The sequence below is a fragment of the Halichoerus grypus genome, chromosome 1 (genome assembly GCF_964656455.1).
Source record: "Halichoerus grypus chromosome 1, mHalGry1.hap1.1, whole genome shotgun sequence".
Taxonomy (NCBI): Eukaryota; Metazoa; Chordata; class Mammalia; order Carnivora; family Phocidae; genus Halichoerus; species Halichoerus grypus.
In genome coordinates this window covers 183311469-183337169 of record NC_135712.1, presented here as the reverse complement: position 1 = coordinate 183337169, position 25701 = coordinate 183311469, and the positions used below count along the sequence as shown (strand labels likewise).

The window sequence follows — 25701 nt, the reverse complement described above, 5'->3', positions numbered from 1 at the left end:
AAACCTCTGTTGGAACCAGCTATGCTCATTCATTTACTTCCTGTCCGTGGCAGCTTCTATACCACACTTGGAGACTTCTGTAGTTATAGCAGAGATCTTACTGACCACAAAGCCAAAAATATTTACTATCTGGCCCTTTACAGAAAAGGTTTGCTGACTCCTGACCTAACTTTAAGAAAATAAACTTTTTTCTTTATTAAAAATCTTTTAAAGATCTAGTTTTTTTTTTTTTTTTTTTAAGATTGACTTATTTATTTGAGGGGGGAGGGGCAGAGGGAAAGGGCGAGAGAGAGTCTCAAGCAGACTTTGCACTGAGCACGGAGTCTGACACGGGGCTTGATCTCATGACCCTGAGATCATTATCTGAGCTGAAACCAAGAGTCGGATACTTAACCATCTGTGCCACACAAGCGCCCCTAAAGATCTAGTTCTAATAAAAGTTTTTTCCTCCATTATTTATACGAATATTTTGATTTCCATTTGAAGTTGATTTATTCTAGGTGATGCCTGCCCCTCTCCCCTTCCCCAAATTATCCTTAGCTGATAAGGCCACCCCGTAATTCAGGACAAAACATGACTGTTCCTAACGATGAATTATTGCTGGTTCCCAATTTAAGAATGCAGGGACCAAACTAACTGTTTGAATCCTGGTATTGCTACTTCTTAGCTATGAGTGCAGGCAAACTAGTTAACCTCTCTGGGCCTCAGGTTTCTCCTCTATCAAATGGGGAAAACAGCATTGAGCTTGCCCAGTTAGTGAACTAAAACAAGGTAACAAGGGTCAGGTTCTTATCCCAGTTGCTGGTGCACATGAACAGTGTTGGCTGTTGTGATTTCTATTTCCCTGATGTCTGTTTGGTTTGGAGTGGAAGCTTACACAGCCTGCATTCCAGGCTCTAAGTTCCCCTGGGCATTCCCTGAGTTGCTCGCTCTAAGGCTGTTGTCTACCACTGTGGTTGATAAAGCCTTACTTTACCAAACTAACCAGCCTGCTCTGTTTGAAAAGTCAGGGATGCGTTAGGCATTGATCTTTACTGTTAAAGGTGTTTCTTTTAGTGGGTTGATGTCATAAGTATGTGCAACAAGCAGAGGTGAGGAAACTTTCATAAGTGTCCGACAGCAGCAGGGAGATGCAGCCCAGTCCAGAGTGTATATAAATGTTCCCAGATGCTCTGATTTCCAGAGGGGCGGCGTGTTGTCATCAGAGACAGCGGACAAACATGAACGCGGCATGGCGGTGATTGTAATGAGGGTGGTAATCAGCAGGCCAGGGGAGAGCTAGATGATTTCCTGACTAGATCATGGGCGAGGAACAATACTGGCTTTATCCCCCCAGGCCTTGTCCTAGCTCCCAGTACTCACAGGAAAAATTCTCATTAAGCTCCCCTGGTAGGCGGCTTCTAAATCGGCCCCAACGATCCCACCTCTTTGGATTCATGCCGCATGTAATCCCCTGCCCTCCATCGAGTATGGACTGGACCTAGTGACTTTCTGCTAACCAACAGAAACTGCAAAGGTGTTGGGATGTCACTTCTGAGATTAGGTTGCAGACATGTCTAACGTCTACCTTGGTAGCCGATTCCCTTATCACTATTCCGACTTGTTTGTTTTCATGAAACAAGCTGCCTGCCACTGGGAGAGACCCAGATGTCAAGGAACTAAAACCCAACAATCCTCAGTGAACCTGCCAACAACATGGAAGCAGATCCTTCCCCAGTCAAGATTTCAGATCAACCTCTAGTCCTAACTGACCTCTTGATTCTAGCTGGTGCGTGACCTTGAAGCAGAGAACCCAACTGAGATTCCTGACCTGTGCAAGCTGTGAGATAATAAATGTAGGCTGTTTTAACCACCAAGTTTTGGGGTACTTTGTTATGCAGCAATAGGTAATGAATACAGATTTCTTCCTTAAAGTTAAAAAGTAGAGGAAAGGCCCACATTTCTGCTGAGGGTTGGTGTTCAATTAGATTCTCACTCACTTGATTTTTCTCTCCATTCTTCTTCTAATGCTGTGCTATATTTCAGGACAGCACACTGCTGATAGATCAATCTGCCTAACACAACCTCTAATACCACCAGACACCTATTTAAAAACCTTTCCTGGCTCACACTGGCTGAAGGAAAGAAGCTCGACTTTTCCATTTGGTGAACAAGGCTCACTTGGACGTCTATCATCTACCAGCTGCTAGAACCCTCTTCCTAAAACACCAATTAGCACATGTTACTCTTGACTTAAAAGTCTTTGTTGGAGTCCTGCTACCAACTGGATTAAATCTGTGCCCTGCAGCATGGCAATCAGATCTTGCCATGATCTGGTTCCCCCGCCTTCCTGCCTCACACTTATATTTCCACAACATGGAAAAGCTTGTCCTATGCACCTAATCTGGGTCTTTCTCTTGCCCTCCATTGCCATATTCTTTCTTCTTTTGTCCAAACCCCCTTCTCTGGAAAATTCATACTTGAACATTCAGCTCAGATCCTCACATAATAAAAAGGAAAAACAAAGAACCCAAAACACACTCATGTATTTGGATCAGCACAGACCATCTCTGGAAGTATCCAGAAGAAACCAGTGACATCGGTTGTCTCTGGGGAGGGGCATTGGATGGGAATGAGGGGGAGAGGTTGGGAGAGAGAATTTTCACTGAAAACCCCTTTTTACTTTTGCAATTTTTTGACATATGAATATACTTACCTATTCAAACACTAAATAAAACAATTATGATGAAAAAAAAGTTAATTTTTGGACTCACCTTTGCTGGGAAGCCTTTTCTGACTCTCACATACTGAAGAGATTGTGTGATGATTTTATCTGTCAACCCCTCTAGTGTCTGAGGTCGTAGAGATCAGGGATCATCACTTATTCACCCTCATCTCCTCCCAACCCACTGTCCAGCACTGTGCCTGTTATTTCACAGGCCCCAAATATCTGAGGAATAAAAAGCTACAGTTCCTCAGCACTCCTCAGCCAGACTTGCTCTGTTACTCATTCTCCAGATCCCTACTTAGACAGGCATTCCCTGACCACCTAATCTGGTCGGGCACCGCTGCTGGTCTCTGTTGCAACACCGTGCGTTCCTGCATGCTACATACAGCACACTGTCAAGATTTTTTTAAAAGATTTTATTTATTTTAGAGAGAGAGACAGCACGAGTGGGAGGGGCAGAGGGAGAGGGAGAGAGAGAATCTCAAGCAGACTCCAACGCTGCACGTGGAGCCCCACTTGGGACTTGATCCCAGGACCTTGAGATCATGACCTGAGTTGACCAAGAGTCGGATGCTTAACCGACCACGCTACCCTGTCATGATTTTTACGTGTTGAACTGTCTCTCTCTCCTCCTGGACCGTGAGCTCCTTGAGGGCAGGGACTATGGCTACCTAGTTTTCTACTGTCTTTGCAATGTCTCGAGAAATGTCTGTCACACACTGGGTAAATACTGTAGGCAATATGATTTACTGACTAAACAGACGAATGAAAGAATACCACTTCGTCTCCATCAGAGTGACTATTTGAGTGTCTAAGAGGCACTCAAAACTATTTGTTGAATGGATGAATAATGTAAGAGAGGACATTTAATCATGATCATACTGATAAATGAAAGGAACTCATTACACGGTACTCTCAACCCCTTAATATCAGCTCATGGAAAAGAATAGCTTCCTTCAGTTCCATTTAAATTATTCAGAATAAAGGAAAGGAAGTAGGCTCTCGAGGGACATGCTAGAATATCCTTGTCTGATTGTGTGTATGTGTGTGTCTGTGTGTGTGTGAGAGAGAGAGAGAGAGAGAGACATCAGCCTGTAGGTCTAACTCTAGGTGAAGCTGCTGTCCATAGACTGGGGGGTGGGGGGTGGGGGGTGGGTTGGTGACAGGGGACTGGACTAGTTCTATGGTACTCTGTGCAAATATGCTGCCAGTGGACCATGTAATCTGGTTTTCTTCAAAACCAGCAATTTAGAAGTTGGAATACTTACTTAATATGGTTTCTAAAGCAATACTGTTTTGGATTATAAAACTGATGCACGCAGTGCAAAGAATTTCAAAGCTAAAGAAAATGTAAGTAAGAAAATAAAAGTTACCCTAATCTCACCATCATGGTGGCCTATTTTTTTTCTTACTTATATGTGTTTTAGATTCATTCTCTCCCTTCCCCTGCTTCCTCCCTCTCTCCTACCTTTCTTCCCTTTAACACACTTTGATCCCTTTATATTCTGTCCTGAACATTATCTGTCAACATTAAATGTGTTTTGACAATTACATTTGAAAGAACTGTATATTATTCTGCTGGTGAATTTGCCTCAATCCTTTGTATCAGTTGTTTTCTCCTTATTGCTACTATCATTCTACAATTATACAGTGAACAATTATACAATTCGACAGTGAACAAATTTGACTTTAACTTTGCATTTCCTTTAACTAGATTTATAAAAGTAGCATTATTGACTAAACGAGTACAAAAGAAAATATTGCTTACAGGTATGACCGAATTAATTGTAGTCCTAATCTCATTCATTCTCTTTTTACCACACCATTACCATAGACTTTCACCCATATTGTTACACTGTTATCATGTAATATGTTTATATTTAATTAGAAAGGATCAATTAAAATATGCTTATCATTTATATCTCTTCTTCTGTAAATTCATTTCCCCCATTCATCTACCTCTCTGGAGCTTAAATATTTAAAAATGCAATTGAACTTACATAATATTGTCTTTGTGCTTGATTAGACTTCCAATTAAAAGTAATATTTTAAGTATAATATATAGTCATTCGATGGAAATAATCAGGCTGGAATAAACTACAAAAATAAAAATGTCATACATTGACAGCTCACTTACCTTCAGCTGATTTACGATTCCATTTGAACCCTTTGGAATTTCGAGTACCTGAATGGAAATGAAAGAACGGATTTGAGGAGCTTCAATCAGGATGAAAGATCACACTCTGAGGCAGTGATGCTCAAGGTACGGTTCGGTACAAGGACAAAACTCAACAAAGTCACCTGGCAGGGCTTGTACTTTTTGTGTTGGGCCTTTTCCCACACTCACCAAATTAGATTATACTCTTGGCAAGGCCCGGGAATTTGCAGGTTACCAAGGATATCCTGCAATTTAGGAATTCCTATTGATGTCTTTCTTTTGAGGACTTAGCCTGCAGCTGGCCTGATACATGCGCATGCCCTGAGTCAGGTGACCCTCCTTCAGAGTCGTGACCATCGGGCACCCGCCCCAAGGGCAAGTTTTTCCTCTTTGGATATGAGATCTTGACTACACTCAGACAGAGGCTATGTGTTCTAGGGATCTAGGTATAAAAATGCAATACTCAGAGGACGATCTTTAATTTGATAAGCTATGGAGATGGTCCGGAGCCTTTCCCGCCAAGGGGCGAGCTGGTCTTTGACTTGGGGGTGAGGCAACAGTGGGGCGGGGATTGGGCGAATGTGATAGGTGAGTGGGGCTCCCAGAGCAAGGTGGAGACAGACCCTGGATGGGAAGCAGAAGGTTTGCCATAGAAAACAGGAGGCAAAGTCTCAGAGAACTACCGTGGGTAATACATAATACACACAGAGGGAGAGGTTCTTCCTTAGCAATGTTCTTCCAACCCTGTTGCTCATGTGGCTCCCAGAATGTTTTTGAAAAATTATTTATTCCTTACATTCTAAAATGGAGGGCTACGATATTTTGTCATAAAGTTTTATATAGTTGTGCAATTTCTAGCACATTTTAATGTTGATGCTGTAAAATAAAATCAGTCTTATTCACTCTTCAATTCATACAGAAGGTTAATAGTAAAGAGATTTGACACTTTGCTCTATTTGCTGGTTCCATTTTAGTTCCTGCACAGAATTTACTACAATGTAATGTATTTTAACGTTTGAAAGGCTTTTTATCGATCTCTCTTGTCACAATTTTCTGCATCAAGTTTCTGTACAAAGTTAAACTTTGAAATCTTTAATATTTTCTGTGAATTTGATGCCCTAAATGTTAAACAATTTCTTCTGTGTTGATTGTCATTATGACTATTTGTATTTGTACTTAATTGCTCAACACAACAAATACATTATACATTTGGATAAATCATTATGAAACATGGGAAGTAAAATCTTAAAATCTTATCGGAAGTCTGTATCTTAAACGAGATGAATGGGAATTTTCCCTCCTATTAACTCCTGAATATTTCTGATTGTGCAAATGAGACAGGGTTCAGCATCAGTTTTATTCCCTTTTTTTCTTTTAATCATACTTATAAGTACAGCCAAACTTTGTTCACATAAGTAGTGGGAAAGGAAAGAGTTTCCTTATAGCAACATCACTCAATTCTTCAAACTCTTCTGGGGTATTTGCCAAAAATCGTATGGTGATCTATCATCAAAAATTATTTTTAATGATCTACTAACTGACAACTCCATCAGATCCTTCTTCAATTTTGTTGAAAGCAAAGAGTTGAAAAGGATTTGTAACCCAATCATTAGAATCATTCACTTTCTCAACACTAACAGCTAGATTCTGAATCACTCCTTTGTTTGGAGTCCTGGATTGTTTTTAGCCTGGGGGACTGAGCCACAGTAAGCTTCTGGATGGGTGAGAGGTGGGCCTTTCTTTTGTAAAAGGGGAAGGAGGCAGCTGTGAAAGGGAAGTCAGAGAGGGGACCAGCTGGAGCCTGAGGCACCACCCCCGGGGCACCCTTCCCTTTGTGTCTGCAGTAGCCTGCAGGAAGTGTGCCCTCAAGTTATGCAGTTGGAGGCCCTAGAAGGAGAAGCAGCATGCCACAGCCACAGTTTGAGCATCATCTAGAGAGGAGCTGACAATCTGGAAATTCCTTTAAAACCATTCATGCCAAAGTCAGCCTTAAAAATTCTTTGTGGCAAAACTATCAGGGTAATAATAGATTCAGACAAGAATCATCAATGGAGGCGAGAAGTGGTGAAGGGAAGTTATAGGGTCTCAAGTTGTCTCCCCGCAAAGCATGAATGAATCACTCATTAATTCCCAAGTACAAAATACTTATAAATTAACTTTACAGTGAGGAAACTGGCAGACACTTTATATGGACAGACACTATATCTGGGTACCTACTGAGAGCAGGCACTGAGGAAAACATACCATCATTTCTCTGATAGCTCTGCCTCAAAAGCAAAACCTGAATCTGATCATGGGGAAACATTTAGATAAACCCAAATTGAGGGATGTTCTAGAAGGAAGGGACCTGAAGGGACTTGACAACTAAATGCCACATGTGACTGGGGTTGGATCTGACCTATGAAGTACCTTATTGGGATCATTAGTGAAATGCTAAGGAAATGTGCAGATTAGAAGCTATTTTTGTCTCATGGTTGTACTATGGCTATGGAGGTAAGGACCCTTGGTTTTAGGAAACATACACCGGAATATTAAGGGGTAACGGGTATCACCTCTGCAAGTTATTTTTATTTTTAAAAAAATTTTTAGAAGATTTTATTTATGTATTTGAGAGAGAGAGAGAGAGAGAACTAGGGGAGGGGCAGGGAGAGAGAGAGAATCTCAAGCAGACTCCACACTGAGCACTGAGCCCATTGTGGGGCTCAATCCCACAACCCTGAGATCATGACTTGAGTCAAAATCAAGAGTCGAACGCTTAACCAACTGAGTCACCCAGGCACCCCTCTGCAAGTTACTTTTAAATGGTTCAGGAAAACAAATGTAAGTATACATATTAAGAGGGTAATAAGGGAAATATGAAGAGACTGAGTGAAGAGTAGGCAGGAAATCATTGTACTATTACTGAAGTTTTTCTGAATGTTTGAAACTTTAAAAAATAAAACATTAAAAAACTTTAGGGGCACCTGGGTGGCTCAGTTGGTTAGGCATCTGCCTTCACCTCAGGTCATGATCTCAGGGTCCTGGGATTGAGTCCCACGTCAGGCTCCCTGCTCAGCGGGGAGCCTGCTTCTCCCTCTCCCTCTGCACCTTCCCCCCGCTTGTGCTTTCTCTCTTTCTCAAATAAATAAATAAAATCTTATTATTTTTTTTTTTTATTCTCCTGGGGGGGCTGTGATCTCGTTGTTTGAAAATCACTAATTTTTTTTTGGAATCCCCATAGACAGAGATGAAGCTTAAGGAGTCCAGAGCTGGTGAGGACAAACAAAAAGATTCCTGAAGAATGAGGAGGTCCTCACTTTGTAATGGGAATAAAGCATGGAGAAATATGTGTGTGATTTGTCGAAGAAGGGAGCAGAGACATTCTTTGCAGATGGATAATGAGATTTTTATGTTTATGCAAAGGGAGGGTGTGTGAAGGAAGGTTGAGTAACACTACCATAGATATAGTGGAAAACCCCCAAATCTGAGACAGGCATAAGAAAGAAACGTGAGGCTAGGCCATGGTGTCTTTGGTATTTGTTCATTGAAAAAGATGATGAGACTCTTATTCAGTGTAGCCAAGGGGATAACCTCTGTCCTGATCAGGACCAGATTCTTCTTCTGTGTGTCCAACCATAATATGATCTGATCTCATTTGAGCTCTTGCCTGCTGTGATATGTATTTCTCCATTCAAGGTCCTTACTGTGAAATATTTGTCTGTTAAGTCTATGTCAGTCGATTTCTGCTGCAGGCTTTGCTTCCTTCCCATTGACTTGACAAATGATGGCTATTGTTTTGTCATGTTGTAGATCTGCTTCTAACTACTGCCCCCCATCTCTGTCCAGATTCTTGACCTACATATTTTCCCCACAACAATTACTTGGGATGGTTACTGTTTAAGTAAGAGAAGGAAAACTGGCCTTATCTCACCAACTGACTGGTAATGGGCCTCTTGGAGTCCTCCATTAAATATGATTTTGGAGCCATTTTGGGGCTCAGTGGTTGAGATTGCCATGATTAATTAGTAAGGTTTGCTATGGCCCTGGGAAGAATGATGATAATATTCTTGGTATATGGGGGTAAGCAGCCTCTATGGTGGCCCCTGGTAATCCCCTTCCTGGTATTCTTCCCTTTGAGTGTAGGCAGGACTTAGTGACTTGCTTGGAATCAAGAGAATACAGAAAAAGTAAAAGAATATCGCTTCTGTGATTAGGTTTCGAAAGACTGTGTGTTCTTGCTAACATATTCTCTCTCTCAATGGCTTTCATGAAGCAAGCTGCCTTTTTGGAGAGGCTCATGTAACAAGGAACTGAGAGTAGCCTCCAGACTATAGCTGGCAAAAAACTCATGCTCTCGGTCCAATATTCCTTGAAGAACGGAGTCCTGCCTTCAAATGAGACCCCGGCCTGGCTGACACCTTGAGGGTATGTAGCCATGTCAGAGAGCCTGAAGTAGAGGATCCAGCTAAGCATGCTGGATTCCTGACCCACACAAACTGTAGGATGATAAATGGGTGCTCTTTTCAGCTGGTAAGTTTTGGAGTAATTTGTTATGCAATGCTAGATTAACTAATATACCCTGTATTTGCCATCCTTCGTTTAACCATTTTATGTACATTATTGTGATACCAAAAAAGAGTAGGAGCAGCACCACACACTTAGCAAGCAGCAAGAAACTATAGCTGAATTTAAAGAAGATGAATTACCAGGATCAATCACAAGAACTCAAGACACAACCATCAGAAGCCATTTAGCAGCCAGCAGTCCTGGGGAACTCAGCCAAGTTTGAGTTCAACTATTTTGCCACTCAGTCCAGGGTAGTTCATAAGTCTTTCCTGCTCTTGTCCCAGCACTTTAGCATGATTCCTTGCTTATCTCTCTTCTCCCCCAAAACACAGGCTTCAAAAGGACAGGGACTATGTCTCCTTCATTCACTGTTATATTGCCCACACCTGGCATAGTGCCTGGCACATATTAAGCTTCACTAAGATATACAGAATGAATAAATGTTTATGTTTCTGAGAATGTCAATAAGTCACAAAATTTTGCCACACACTTAAAAAACTTAAGGACCAGAAATGGTTATAATAAAGATTTGTGTGTGTGTATGTGTGTGCAAAAAGGGGGCAAGTCTTCCTATCTGGCCAATTCACTCATTTAGGGCATCTAATTCCCTGATAATGTCAGTTAAGTGGGGCATTACTGTAATAAGTACTATTAATTATTCATTGCTAACAAAGTGTTGAAGGTCAAATGAAATCTGATTGAAAATCTCCTCACTGTGGAAAAAAATCACTTGCTGATTGTTATCACAACTTTCACTGCCGCTGTATAGAGCTTATCTCCTTCCAGCATGCTCAGCAGGGACCAGAGCCACTAAGTTCATTTTATGGAAAATAAGACAGTTTCATTTATCTGATTGCACATTTCTCTGCTGTTAGGAGTTTTCCTACCTTGTAAACAATATTATTTTTGCTTTGAACTATTATAAAGAAAGAGAAGGAAATAAGTTATGGTAGGATAGAGGCATAATAAATGAAAAATAGATTATTTCTTTGAAAAAGAAACCTAGAAAGCAAGTATCACCAAACTTCTGAAATCAACCCTTGAACTGCCAATATTAAGTTAACCAAGCATAAAACTCACAACTTACACTAAAGAGATGAACTTAGCATTTGCTTCGCTGGCAAAATGGCAAATGGTGTGGTTGCTTTAACTCAGTGAGAACCAGAAATGACATTTAGGCTTCTTCTCCTGTTGTTCTGTGTTAAGAAGGATTCTGAGGCCCAGTGGAGGAGCACCATGATTGACTAAGGATGGCACAGAGCCTAGAGTAGATGTATTAATCAGTGTATTTATGAGCCTTTGATTTCTCTAATGTAATACAGTTAGTCAATTTCAGGGTCATTTGCGACTCAGTGAAATCTAATTATGATTTATTTTTCCATATTGCAATAGTGTGACCAGACATGTTTCCAGATTCAAGGAACTTTTAGAAAAAAAAATAACTCTGCTCTTCTAGCCTAGACTTGGTTTACACTTACATTCAACAGGTTATTTTAGCTTAGGGAAGGATTTCAGGCTCTGAAATGTTATCAGGTTACCCATGAGTGAAAAACAAAGCACATAAAAAAAATAAGTCATTTTTCAAAGGTGACAGAATCCACTGATGCCTCTGGCTTATGTGTCTGTACTTCACCATAAAGCAATAACTATATGTCCACTGGTGATTTGCTTTAATCTTAAGATAAATAAAACCTGTTGGAGCAGAAACTGGGAATAGTGTGGTCAAAGGGTAAACAGTATTGCTAGTACTTTGTTCTCACAGTGCACATGATGTCCTTGGGGCATCTAGCTCTTCACTAACCTAAGTTGGTACACCAAGCCTTTAAAAAATGTATATTAAGACAAAAGGAGTTGAAAACACTTTACAACATGGTCATCAAACTTGTAATACGTAGATTGCATAGACAGTGAATATTTTTATTTTTAAAAAAAGATTGTATTTATTTATTCGAGAGTGAGTGAGAGCGAGAGCATGAGTGGGGTGAAGAGCAGAGGGAGAAGCAGATTCCCCACTGAGCAAGGAGCCCAACTCGGGACTCGATCCCAGGACTCCAGTATCATGACCTGAGCTAAAGGCAGACGCTTAACATACTGAACCACCCAGGCACCCTAGACAGTGAATATTTTTAGACAACAGCCTGTAAAACCCTTTTTTTTCTCACTCACTGTGAGACCTGAGGTGCCTGACACCCTGGGAGCAGGACCACAGGTCCCTTCTATTTGACAGCTCCACAGACTGCCTGAACATCCTTTCCTGCAAGGTGTCCCCTGGATACACCAGCATCGTGCAGTCGCCTTCTCCTTCCCCTAAATATAAGGTGTGGAGTAAGCACCTCCTCCGAGGACCTGCCTCCCCTTTATCACTACATACTAGTCCCCGAGCATACTGAGCTTTCATTCATTCATTCACATATACATTTAATAAAAATGTACTGAGAGCCTTGTCATGCTCGCTAGGTGCTTAAGTTAGAATGGTAAAGAAGAGAACAGGGTTGCCACACTCATGGATGATACACTGTGGTGAGAAAGACAGAAAATAAACAAATAAAAAATAATGATACATTGTGTATTATAAAGGAAATAAATAAAGGACTGAGAAAGAGAAGAGTGGGGAGGGACTTCTGGTTTTGGCCAAAAAATAGTAAGACATTAAAAAATGAACAACAAGCAAAAGAAACATGGTTGCCTGGGCAGGAGAGGGCAGGAATTCTGTGGGGGCCTGAAGTGACCAGAAAGCAAGAATCATCAGGGGAGAGGAAACTTAACTCTCGAGATGGCACTTGCCCTGGGGTAAATCTTGTCTCTGTTTTATTTTATTTTTTTTTATTTTTAAAATATTTTATTTATTTATTTGGGAGAGAGAGAGAGCATGAACAGGGGGAGGGGCAGAAAGAGAGGGAGAAGCAGGCTCCCCGGTGAGTGGGGAGCCCGACGCGGGGCTCAATCCCAGGACCCTGGGATCATGACCTGAGCCGAAGGCAAATGCTTAACGACTGAGCCACCCAGGTGCCCAAACCTTCTCTTCTTCTTAAAGACTTATTTATTTATTTGGGTGGGTGGGTGGGGGGGACACGAATGGGGAGAGGGGTAGAGGGAGAGAGAATCTCAAGCAGACTTCCTGCTGAGCATGGAGCCTGATGTGGGGCTTGATTCCACGACCCCGAGATCATGACCCGAGCCAAAATCAAGAGTTGGACGCCCAACGGACTGAGCCACCCAGGTGCCCCATGAGTAAAAACTTCTTAATCAATAATTGATAGGGGCATCTGGGTGGCTCAGTTGGTTAAGTGTCTGATTCTTGATTTGGCTCAGGTCGTGATCTCGGGGTTGTGAGATTGAGCCCGGTGTCAGGCTCCACACTCAGCGTGAGGTCTGCTTGGGATTCTCTCTTGTCCTATCCCTTTACCCTCCCCCCATTCGTGCTCTCTAAATAAATAAATAAATAAATAAATAAATAAATAAAACCTTTAAAAAATAATTGATAAAGATAAAGGAAATAAAAAATAGATAAAGGAAATAAAAAAGAAGTATATAGAAGATTTAACATGATCAGCAAGACAAATCGAGTGAACAGATGCAGAGTATTATTCCTGATAACTGGAATAAACCTTTCTTTGTGTGCATATATGCAACATGCATGACATTTGGCCATGTACTGGGGCACAGAGCAAGTATCAACACATTCCAAGCTGTTGGTATCATACAGGCAATACTATGCTGGTAAACTACCTCTGTTGGAAAAAAAAAAAAGCCCTGCTTTGTAATGTTTTCAGATTTCTGTGGTGTAAATAGTCCCACCACAGCTGATTTCAGGCTATTGATTTATTAACAGTAAGGTTTGCAAAATTCTTGAATCTTCAACAATCACATCTTGTGAGTCAGGATGAGTTGACTGCACCACTGTCTATAAAAAGTAAAGTTAGCTATTAATAACAAAAGTGTAACTCCTCCTTCATTTAGATACTAAAAACATATTTCTCAATGGTGCACGTGTCAAAGAAGAAATGACAATGGGCATTCAAACTGAAGGATATGGAAAATACTATCTGTGAAACTTGTGTAATGCAGCTAAAGTGTTCTTTACAACCTCATATGATGTCTTTGTAGCCTTCAATGATTATATTTAAAAACAGGAAAGGTAGAAAATAAATGAGTTAACATCCACCTTAAACAAAACAATACAAACAAAAAACAGAACAAAGCCAGAGAAAGTTGAGTGAGGGACATAATAACAAAAAGACAGACACTAATGAATGGTAACACAAATATACAATAGAGATGATCTCCACAAGCAGATATTGGTTGATTTATTAAAGTGATATAACTGACAACCTCTTACAAGATTAATCAAATAAAAAGAAAACCCAAACAAAACAATTATAAGGGGAAAAAATCAAAGATGCAAGAAAAAAATGAAAATATGAGATTTGTATGAATCATTTCACATCAATAAATTTTAAAACTTCAAGTAAAAACAGATATATTCTTAGTAAAGTATGAATTACCCAAATCGATTCAAGAAACAAAAAAGATGAATGGTGCCATGCATTAGTTATCTACAAACCACCCTATCACTCTGTCACTTAAATAAATACTTATTGTGCAGAAGTCCATGGGTCAGCTGGATGGTTTCTGTGGTCTTGGCTAGGCTTACTCATATGTCTTTGGCCTGATGCAGGTTGGGTAGGTATCGCCACTAATTGAGGTTGAACTCTCTCTCACACACGTTTTAAGGGCAGATGGTATGGTGTGGCCTCAGTTGAGGCACCTGAACTGACCTCCACATTGTCCCTCATCCTCTGACAGGCTAGGCTGAGATTGCTCATGTGGTAGGCAGGGTTCTGAGAGAGTGAGAAAAAGAGTGAAAGGCCTCTAGAAACCTGTGGTTGAAGACAGTGCAGGGGAAGAACTGTATTCTATTGGCTAAGAAATTCACAAAGGCTAGCCCAGATTCCAAAGGTGAGGACATAGATAATCTCTTTGGTGAGAGGCCATACATAAACAGAAGAATGAAGGATTGTAGTCATTTTTGTAATCTATCATATCCTATCATCGAAGATGTTGATTCTGTTAAAAAATCTTTTCCCGAAGAAAGTACTAGACCCAGATGTTTTACTGGCAAGTTCTACCAAACAAGAGAACAGATAAATCCAATCATACAAGATCTTCAAAAACAGGAAAAGAGAGACTACACCACAATGTATTTTTACGAGGCTTGTAAAACCCAGACACCAAAATTTGATAAAAACAGTGTGAGAAGAAAACTAATAGCTCAAATGCACTGAGGATCATAAACACACAATTCTAAGCAAAATCTAAGGAAATGACATCTGTCAATGAATAAAAAAAGGTAATGCATCACAACCAGGAAGGAGAGGAAGTTTGGTTCAAACCTTGGAAAGTGTACTAAATCACTACATCAACAAAACATAGGAAATAAATTAACTCTGTTAAATGAAGAAAAATCACTAAATCTCAGCAAACATTTATGGGAAAACTCATGGTAAATTTTAAGACTAGAAGGCAGCTTTCTTAATTAAAAAAAACAGCGTGGCTGGCTCAGTTGGAGAAGCATGTGACTCTTGATCTCAGGGTCATGAGTTCGAGCCCCACATTGGGGGTAGAGATTACTTAAATAAAATATTAAAAAAAAAAAAACCCACAAAACCCCCAAGTATCTACATAAAGCTTTAAGCAAACATCAGACTCAATGTTGAAATGTTAAAAACATTTCTTTTAAAACCAAAATCAAGAAAAGAAAAGGTATTTTATTCACCATTGTTTTGGAGGTTCTAGCTTATGCAATAAAATAAGAAAAGTAAATAAATGCATAAATATTAGAAAGGAAGAAACCAAACTCCCACCATCTGCTGATGATATAAATGTCTATATAGAAAGAAGACACATAAAATAATCCACGATAACTTGACTTCATAAGTTTGTGGAATACATCTATATATAATTAATGACATTTCTCTGCACTTGGAATAAACAGGAAATATAACTAAGATTCTATTTATAACAGCAAGATTATCTAGTTTAGAAAGAAATGTAATGAAATATGGGTAAGATTTGATAGAGATAATTAGAAATCAAAAGCATTTCATTGAACAACCCAAATAAAATCATTGAATGACTTATATAATTGCAGAGTTAATTCCCATTTACAGACATAAAGACTCAATCATTTAAAAATGTAAATTCTTCTCAAATTAATGTTGAAGGCATAAAGTAATTTCAACGAAAATCTCAAAACAGGTTTTTTTATCTGTTTGCTTTTAAAGTTGAACCTGACAGGCTGTTTCAAAAATTTACATAGAAAAGCAAAAATTGATAAGACACTCCTTAAGAAAAAAGTTGGTAAAGGGAACTTGCCACAATACATGTTAAGACTATATGAAATAAAGCTGGGTAGTTGGCCCAGGGATTGGCTAACAGACCACAGAAACAAAAGGTCCACATGGGACCAGTGGGAGAAAACCAGAAACTCAATAATTAATGTTAATTAATGGGGAGCCTGCTTCTCCTCCCTCCCCTGCCGCTCCCTGTGCCCTCCATCCTCTTGTGCTCACTGGCTTTCTCTATCTCTCTGTCAAATAAATAAATAAAATCTTTATTTTTTTTTTTAAAGATTATTTATTTATTTAAGAGAGAGAGACAGATAGTGACAGAGATAGCAAGAGAGAGCACAAGCAGGAAGGAGAGGGAGAAGCAGCCTCCTGCTGAGCAGGGAGCCCGATGTGGGGCTCGATCCCAACACCCTGGGATCATGACCTGAGCCAAAGGCAGCCGCTTAACCGACAGAGCCACCCAGGCGTCCCAACAAATAAAATCTTAAAAAAAAACTAAATCCCCTTTTCACAGCTTTCAAAGTCAATTTCAGATGCATTGAGGGCTTAAATGTAAGATGCAAAGCTTTAAAACTTTTAGGAAGAAACACAAAAGTTTGTCTCCCTGCCCTTGGACATAGAGATTGATTTATTAAACAAGAAACAAAGCGCACAAACCCTCAGGGAGTAGATCAATTTGACTCATTAAAACTAAGCATTTTGCTCACTAAATGATTCTATAAAGAAGGTGAAAAGATAAGCCCTAAACGGGGAGAAGATATTTGCAATACCCAGAACAGAGAAAGGATCACTATATAAAATACATAAAGAAAACCGAGAGAACTCACTTGGATACGTTAATCACAGAAGCGCTCCGTGAGGTGGTTACAGGAAAGAGGAGATCACGAAAAGAGAAGAAAGTTAAGGGAGGAGGAACGTTCCAGCAGAGGAGAGGCTATGTTCAAAGGCTGGGAGGTAGAGGAAGGAGACTGTGTGGCTGGAAAGCAGAGGGAAGAAGGGAAGGAGAGGGGCTGGGAGAGGTAGGCAAAGGCTAGAGCAAGCAGGATGGTACAAGGGGAAGCCAGTAGCTTTTAGTAAACTTTCACTAACACACTTGGCTGCTATGTGAAGCACGGATGAGGTTCTATCTTACTTGTGGAGAGAACATGGGGTCTGTGGAATTTCATAGAGGATCTGACATAGAGCCTCAGAGAGGCAGCCATGAGGTCTTGGTGAAGGGCATACACTCTGAAGCCAGATTACCTGGGTTCCTATCCTAGCTCTGCTCCTCATACACCCTTTGACCTTGGGTAAATTACTTAGGTTTTTCTGTGCCTCAGTCTCCCAATCTGTGAAAATGGGTATTACTAGTGTTCCTTAGGTCTTCTTCTCCTCCTCCCACCCCTCCGCCTCCCCCTTCTTCTTCTTTTTCTTCCTCCTCTTCTCTTTCTCCTTTTTCTTTTAAAAGATATGTCTACACCCAGTGTGGGGCTCGAATTCACAACGCTGAGATCCAGAGTCACACGCTCCACTGACAGAGCCAGCCAGGCACCCTTAGGTCTTCTTAATCTTTCCTGTGCTTTGAACCCCTTGGCAGTCTGGTGTAGTCTGTGGATCCCTTCTCAGAAAAAAATATTTTTAAAAGCATAAAATAAAATACATAGGATTCCAAAGGAAACCAAATATACCAAAATATTGTTATCAAAATATTGAAGCAGATATTTTAAAAATTAAATCTAATTAATCCAAGTAGAAAGACAGACTTCTAACCACTAAGCCTTTGGACATCTGTGGATCCTGGGACAAAAATCCCTTGTGTTCATCTGTTTAGGCTGCTATCACAGAATACTATGGACTAGTTGGCTTCTAAACAGCCGTTATTTTTCACAGTTCTGGAGACTGGGAAGTCCAAGATTAAGGCCCTGGCAGATTTGGTGTCTGGTGAGGACCTGGTTCCTGGATCACAGGGGGCTGTCTTCGCAATGGAGGAAAGGGTGTAGGATCTCTCTGGGATCTCTTTATAAGGACACTAATCCCATTCCTGAAGGCTCCACACTCATGACCTCATCTTCTCCTTAAGCCTTCACTTCCTAATACCATCACCCTGGGGATTAGGTTTCAACACATGAATTCTAGAGGGGACCCAAACATTTGGTCCCGAGCACCACTGTTCTTGAAAAAGCATTTCCACTAACACCAGGCACAAAGCGAATTTAGGTATTGTTGTTGTGGTCATTGCCATTATTTTGAGAGGTGGCATGGGTAATAGTGAAGATTTTCTATTACACCAGGGCAGGAAGCTCTGCCACATACCAGCCCTATGACCTGGGCCTCCCTGAGCCTCGAACCGCCATGGCGCCTCTCCTGTAACCTTGACGGGAGGGAAGGGAGGTAGAGGAGAAAACAGCTTCAGGACAGGTTCTGCCAGTTAGCGCTTCAGCCTAACGACAGTCATTATTCATAAACTATAACTGCTCATTCTCTGGGTTTTATTGCTCGTTAAGAGCTGAGTGTAACGTTTTTAATTAGAGTCAGGAGTTGGATGCCCAAGAAAGAGACATGGAGAACATCTGAAATTCTGAACCTAAAATAAAACTCTTCAAACAGATTATTTTTGTATATTATATACTCATTGGGGAAAAAGAAAAAAAATACATATTTTTTTTAAGTTCTGAGCCCATGAAGTTTGTTTTGAATCCAATAGTCCCATAATTCCAACTTTTCCTGCTTCCTTGCAAAAAGCAGCCTTTCTAGGGTCTACCAGATGTTTGTATTTATACTCTCAACATTGAAGAATATTTTCATACCCACTATCTTGCGACCTTGCTTCTTCCTAAAGGGCTTTTGGGCAGGTATAGGCACCTTTTGTGTGAGTTAGCCAGCTGCATTTCTTTGCTGTGAGAATTCTCAGAGCTTCTACATGTAAGTGTGCCCTGGGAACCCTGGAAAGGGGAAAGAATTGTCAGCATTTCTCCAACTTGTGTGACCCACGTTTTATCTGTAGCATTTCTCATAGGGCTGGTGGGGAAATGCTGCCTTAGGGATACGCTTTAAAAAGGAAATGTTTTTCTTAGGGGGTGTCTGCACTCACCACACTTACAATATAAACAAAGGAAAAGCAGAGAAAGTCGGGAGGGGGTTGTAGGACAGGGCTGAATCTACGGTGGGGACAGAGCTGCCTTGGAAAGATCCCATGGCTTTTTAAAAGACCATCTTATTTGTCTTATTCATCTTGTGATTGTTATAAAGACTGAAATATCATTCCCAGGCAGCTTGCACGGGTTTTGGATCCATTTGCTAGGCCCTGGTTCCTCTCAAACAGCTCAGGACGGCTGTACTGAGTGGCCAGATATTAGTTTTTTTTTCTTCCTTCCCACATGTCTTCAGCCCCACTCTGCCCCCCTCCCACAGAGGTGCTGTTTGCTGAGATTGTTTGTCTAAACCAGGTGGTCTCAAGGAAAAGCTGGCTGGCCGGCCCTGTGCAACAGGGCATGGGGGTGTTAACGTGAGTCATGCGGGGCTGCAGAACATCTGGGCTGTCAGCAACCCGAGGCTCTATCTCTGCTGAACATGAAAGGAAGCAGCCGCAGAACATTTCCCAGATGGACGGATTGGGTGGATTACACAGCAGATTAAGAGAATTCTTATTTGGTCGCTCTGAAGAGTAGGTGTAAACTTGCTTCTCACTTGCTAAAAGCAAGAAGCCAGTATTTTGAGAAGCATTTCTTCACCCGTATGACCAACTTTAACTGACTGTCTAGAGCCGTGGGTCTCAACCAGGGATGAAGTTGCCCTCCCCGCCCCACTGCCCCCAGGGGACGTTTGGCAATGTCTGAAGACATTTCTGGTTGTGCAGACTGGGGTTGGGGAGTGGGTAGGTAATACTACTGGCATCTAGCAAGTAGAGGTCAGTGATGCTGCTGAACATCTTAGAGTGCACAGGGCAGTCCCCACAACAAGGAATTCTCTGGTGTCAAATAGGAGTATCACTAGGGCCAAGGTTAAGGAATCCTGCTCCAGAACACAGTGCGGAATTACACAGTGCTGGAGTCAGAAATGCCAGGGTCCAAATCGTGACTTCTTCACTTAATGCCTGTGTCGCCTAGGCAGATCACTTACTTTTTTCATTTGTAAAAGGAAGCTACTAACATCTACCTCGTAAAGCATATAGTATGGTATAAGGCACTTAATAAGACTTTACCATCATCACTCTGTAAAAGGTCCTGAGTTGGCCCCACGAAAGACAGGAGTTTTACAGAAGCAAATAGAACCTCATGAGCCAGGCACTGTCATATGTGTAGTAGACGGTGGGGAGAGTTTGCAGAAGAGAAAGAGCATAGAGACATGGTCGTAAATCCCATAGCATCTAAAACTGTGTTGTCTAATAGGACTTGCCTCAATGATGGAGATGTGCCATGTCTGTGCCATCCAGTATGACAGTTACTAGCCCCACGTGGCCAGGAAGTATCTGAAATGGTGCTACTGCAATGAGAGAACTGAATTCTAAATTTTATTTAAGTATTTAAAATTAAGCTGCTACACATGGCAAGTAGTTCTCATATTGGACAGAGCGGGTTTAGAAAGGGAAATGAGATTGTCATAGACCACATACTGATACAGTGTGTCTGCGGGAGGTGCACAGCTGGGGCGCAGGAATTGAGGGGACGAAGGTATCACTTCGGACCAGGCCCTTCATGGAAGACACTCAAGAAAGGCGGGCCTGCGGGATGGACAGGTTCTTGACAGCAAGAATGGCGGCCAGCTACGGGGAGCAAATTCCAGGCAGAGGAAGCATGTGGGCAAAGACTAAAGTAGGGATGGAGGTCGTTAGGTCGTAAGACAAGATTACAGCATCTTCTGAATGCAACAAATGTCACATTTGAATGTACAGCCCCCCAGACAGACAACATCAAAGGGAGCTAATGGGACAACACATTTTGCCTTAAGCCCGGGACACTCAAACACAAAATGGAAAGGAAGTGACTTGGAAAATAAAGAAATGCCATGTTGGGCAGGGCGGGGGGGGGGGGAGGCAAATTCTTACTGACTCTACCAGCAAGTGGTGGATGTGGGTCTTGAACTTGGGTCTGGGTGACTTTCAGTACAATGTCTTCCACTCTATCGGAATGAGAGCACCAGGTCTGCGTGTGGGCACAGAAGTCGTGGAAATAATACGAGAAGCTGGAAGATTGCCGAGGACAAATTTTGACAATTTGACAATTTGCCCCAGGCTGCTCTGGTTTCCGGAACCCAGTTAAGGACGGGATGACATGGATGGGCAGAGGATAATTGGTACTACGAATCTCTGTCTCAATCCAGTTTTACTGCAGATATCCAGACACTGCCCAAAACGTTTCCTAGAAATCTATTAAGTATCATGACTCTAGCAAGTGGTACTTATTTAGTAGCTGCTGGGGCTGGACTAAGAGTGGCAATTGCTTTGGGGATTTCATCACCAAGGCAGGAGAAGACAATCTTCTCATGAGAAAACTCAGGTTTGGAATGGAGTAGGAACATTGATCTCTTTACGTAGGGAATGTGTGCAAAATATGCCAAGCTGTAATGTTCACTAAAGACAAAGGACCGTCAGGAAAGTAAACATTTCTCAGGACAAGAGGAAATCATCTGGTACAAACCCAAACTTTACCAGTTTTGGTGACTGGCTAGCACCAAGGATTCTTACTGTAACTGGAAAACAACTATGGCTCCCCAAGGCAGGTGGATTTTAAAGTTGCATATCTTAAAATACCTGGCTCAATGAACAACCAACAATTTTGACGAATAAAATGGAAATCAAAATTTCATAGTCTGTGGGCTGCCTATTACATGTTGGAAGGAAAAAAAATAAGAGGTAACTCAAAATAAATATTTGGATGTTAAAAAAAGAAACAGAGAGGAAGAGATATAAATCTCAAAAACATCTTTGGAAAACCGAGCATCGCACAGAAAAGTTAAAATGTTAGAAAAACAGAAGCTCAATGACATTATTAATCCATGGCTGGCTTAATTCATGATTTCAGTCATCTGGTATTAATACAATAGTTTCATAACTTAAAGGGAAATTTCAAAATAACTTTTAGGTTTCCTCTTGTGTAGGAGTTAAGGAGCTAAGGTTTATTCGGTGTAGAACCCAGGACAAGAACTCCAGGTAACAAGATTGTCATTTTTCACCTCCCTGGTTTACAAAGCCCTCGGCCCTTTCTGGGCTCAGACACTTTGGATTAAGTTGGATGTGTTTTCAAACTACTTTGCCTCTTAATTTTTAAACCCTTGTTTATTTTAAATAAAATTTAATCCATATGTTTCTGATTCATTTACACTTAACTCATCAAAATGCTGTTTCATAAAAAGCTCTTTGATGTTCAAATTGCCTTTGGAGCTATTTTTAATAAGATTTTTTTTTTTTTTTTCCTAAGCTTCCCTACTTAGAAACAGAAAGTTCCATTTCATTGCTATTTAACAACTAGGGGTCCAAACGGGTGGGTTCAGTTCATTATTTAAATGAAATAATGTATGTAAAATGCTTCATAAATTCTAAAGCTATCCATGCCTGTTAGTCATTACGGTTGCTATTGTGGTTATTACGACCATGCAGAGGACATAAGGTTTGAGGTTTCTCCTTCCGGCAGTTGGCTGGACTAGATCATCTTGTAGCTCCATCTTACTTATAACATTTTCTTATTCTAGACTTTTTCATTCTTAGCAACACATACAATAAACACGTCAAATGACTGGTGAAGTAATAAGGAAGTATGTCAGACAGAGCCACCCACACAAATTGGACCCTTTTTAGTTGAGGTTTTGCGTGGACCTACTGTGTGGACCATGATCTTCACAGGGGGTTCAGGGTCTGGTTGGCTTTTACTGACTTAGGGGTCAGCGTCTCCTTGGTGTGTTATTTGTATGAACTGATAGACTCTGACAGAAAAATGGTTCACTGAGAAGGAAGTTTTGTGAGCAGGCATCTGGGGGTCGGAGGGGAATAACCAATGAGAGGCAGGGTCTGTTCCCCAATCCCATGGATGCATTGTAAGCCTTGAGGGGAGTTCCATGGAAAAGCTGCAGTTGTTTCTGGGGGGGGGCGGGGAGGGGCTCTGGAAAAATGGGCACATACAGCATTGCTTAGGATCCTATAAAAAAATGTGGGGCAGAGCCTTCTCCCACTTCTGGGTGGAACCCAGCTCTGTCTTGGGCTCATGGGAGTTCTTACACATTGATGACAGTGTCCCCTGGAACAGTGGGACAGTGGCGGCTGAGATTCTATTGCCTGGTAGGAGATGGCAGAGAAGTTTGGGCAATATGCGCAGTTGCCTGGAGCAGCATCCGCCAGTTAAAGTCGGCTTAAGCGCCTGTGAGCCTCCCCCGGGGTCTCTAGAAACACTCTGCTGCTGTCTATGTGTAGGGGTGTCCCAAGGGGTCTCTATGACGTCATTCCTGGAATCTGATGAGGCTTCCATGTGAAACTAGGAAAACGGCCATTTTGCTTCTCCTGTCTTGACAAACGCGGAGAAAGTCTGCACCACTCTAACAAAAGTGAACAGGAAAGCTTTGTCTCCTGGAAGTTGACCCCATCTTGTGTGTGAAGCATATACTTTCAACTTTCGCATGCTCTCCCTATGGCTCGGTCGGTTGCACACCAGGCTGCCTTTAGGAATTTGGAACCAAACACGAAACTCTTTATCACACAATGGAGGGAACATTGCTCTGCCCTTTCGCACATCAGTCTTCCCTGGTGAATGGCTTCCTAGCCTTCTGATTCTTGCCGTATGGAACAATTGGCCCCTTCAGTTAACTTGCCAGCAGTAATCAGTTATTTCTCCTGGCCATAAATTTTAACCATTCTTTTTTGAGGGGAAGAAATTAAAGTAACAAAGGGAGGTGACTATAAAGAACAGAACTGTCAAAATAGCAAATGTTAGAGTAATTTGTTGGGTCCCTGGTTTAGGGTTGACTGATTTTAGCACTAATTTTCTGTTTGGAGTATTTCTTGGGACAAATAATCCTTCGTTTCATCCACGTCTCCAGTGAAGATTTTGAGCGCAAGTGTGGAAAAGCTTGTAAGAGAGCTTTTATTGTAAGTCAACAACTTAACTGAATTTTTTTTTTTTTTTTTTTTGCCTTTTTTAGGGGAGAACTCTGGTATCTGCTTAGCTATCTCCTTCTTCATGAAACAAACCAGATTTTTGACAACAGCGACTGAACTTGGTCCATTGCAGACATTGCCCAAGAAACCACCTGGCCCAGCTACATTGTAATAACTGCTCTGAGCATCTAATTCCACCAGGTCTTGTTTGAAAAAGAGAAATTCCCCAAATGACTAATGCTTTTAGGTCCGGCGGCAGTTTTTCATTGTCCTCAAAGCACCTGGTGTAACCTACTTGCTTTCAATTCTTCTGAGAGCCTGTGGATTTGAAATGAAAAAAGAAAATAGGATCCCCTAAGTCCACAGGGCAAGGCAATCTGCTTTCATTAAAGAGAACTCCAAATGTTTCCGAACATGTGGCCCACTAAGCTCCCCCGTCAGGCTCAGATTTATGTATTTGCTCTGGAACCAAGATTTTTGTACACGAGGCACAATACCTTGGAGTATTTACAGCGTAAGCTATTTTCCTAAAGCAAACAGCTGCACCCCCGGGCTCGGTAAACCCCTTCTGTCCCCAGACACAGGAGCCAGAACCTTCTAGGGGAGCAGGTGTGCCTTAACTGGGAGGAGGCCTTCCTTGGGCCTGATTCCCTGAATGTCTGAACATTTCACCCCTTCCAGAGATGCAATCTAATGACTTCTGAGAGCCTGTGGAAAGGCACTTTTTTTCTTATTTTCCCCTTGATAAGAAAAACGAAAAAAAAAAAAAAGGGTCCAGTTATTCCAATCTAAAGGGAAGGGCTGGGTAGCTTCAAGAGGAAGCTGTAGATAAAGTCTGAGCTGTTACAAAGGTACTTTATCTTCTTTTTCTTTTTCTTCTTCTTCTTCTTTTTTTTTAAATTTCCCTCCCTCTTTTCTGGCAGGGAGGGTAGAGGTCTTGACCAGGAGCAGGAATTTGAAAGGGAAACAAAAGGCAAAACATGAAGTTGCTTTACTGTCTGGAATCTCAATGGTTCTTTTTGCTTGGGAGAAACTCCCAGCTGGCTTCCATAGGAGGAAGTTCAAAATTGACCACATTCCTGCAAACAGGCTTTCAGAAACCACACAGAGGGAAGGAGCGATTCATTTACTTATACATCCCATCAATATTAACTTATTTATTTTATTAATTTTTTATTAATATTTTATTAATTTTTAATTTTTTAAAAGATTTGTTATTTGAGAGGTGGGGGAGGGGCAGAGGGAGAGGGAGAGAGAGAATCTCAAACAGACTCCATGCTGAGCGCAAAGCCCCATGTGAGGCTTGATCTCATGACCTGTGAGATCATGACCTGAGCTGAAATCATGGTGGTCGGATGCTTAACCGACTGAGCCACCCAGGTGCCCCTCTCATCCCATCAATATTTATTAAGAACCCACTTGATATTGGGGACTGAAGTTACTGTCACCATGCATTTGGATATCATGCCTGCAAGGGATCAAGCAAAGATGTCTCCTGCATGAGCTGACCCCAAACCCTGGAAAATTTCAACTATTCCTTACCCCTTCTGGAGAGCAGATATGATGGGTAGCTGTTAAAGTGGAAATGCTTTGTGAGGATGGTTGCTATTTTTGTATTATATTTAAAAATCTTAGTTTGAATTCTGGGATCCAATGTAACACAGTATCTGGGGGAATCATAATTGAACAGTCAGAAGAGTTGAGTTCTTTTTCTGACTCTGCTAATAACTAGCTGGGTTATCATGTGTTAATGACTTTCCTCCTTGGGGCCTCAGTTTCTCCAAAGGCCCAATGAGGCGGAAAGGATTTTGAACTGTCTTCCAGCTTTATGATTCTACAACTTATTAAAAGTTGAAAAGCAGATATCTAGACAAAATGT

The 25701-nt window shown here is 41.3% G+C and overlaps 1 protein-coding gene across 1 annotated transcript in view; it reads right to left on the bottom strand.

The window, feature by feature from the left end:
• Positions 1–25701, bottom strand: part of LOC144380048 (uncharacterized) — a 353400-nt gene that overhangs the window by 58116 nt on the left and 269583 nt on the right. The window contains exon 4 of the mRNA XM_078061530.1: positions 4845–4892. Coding sequence (XP_077917656.1) covers positions 4845–4892 — 48 coding nt within the window. The remainder of the gene's footprint in view (positions 1–4844; positions 4893–25701) is intronic.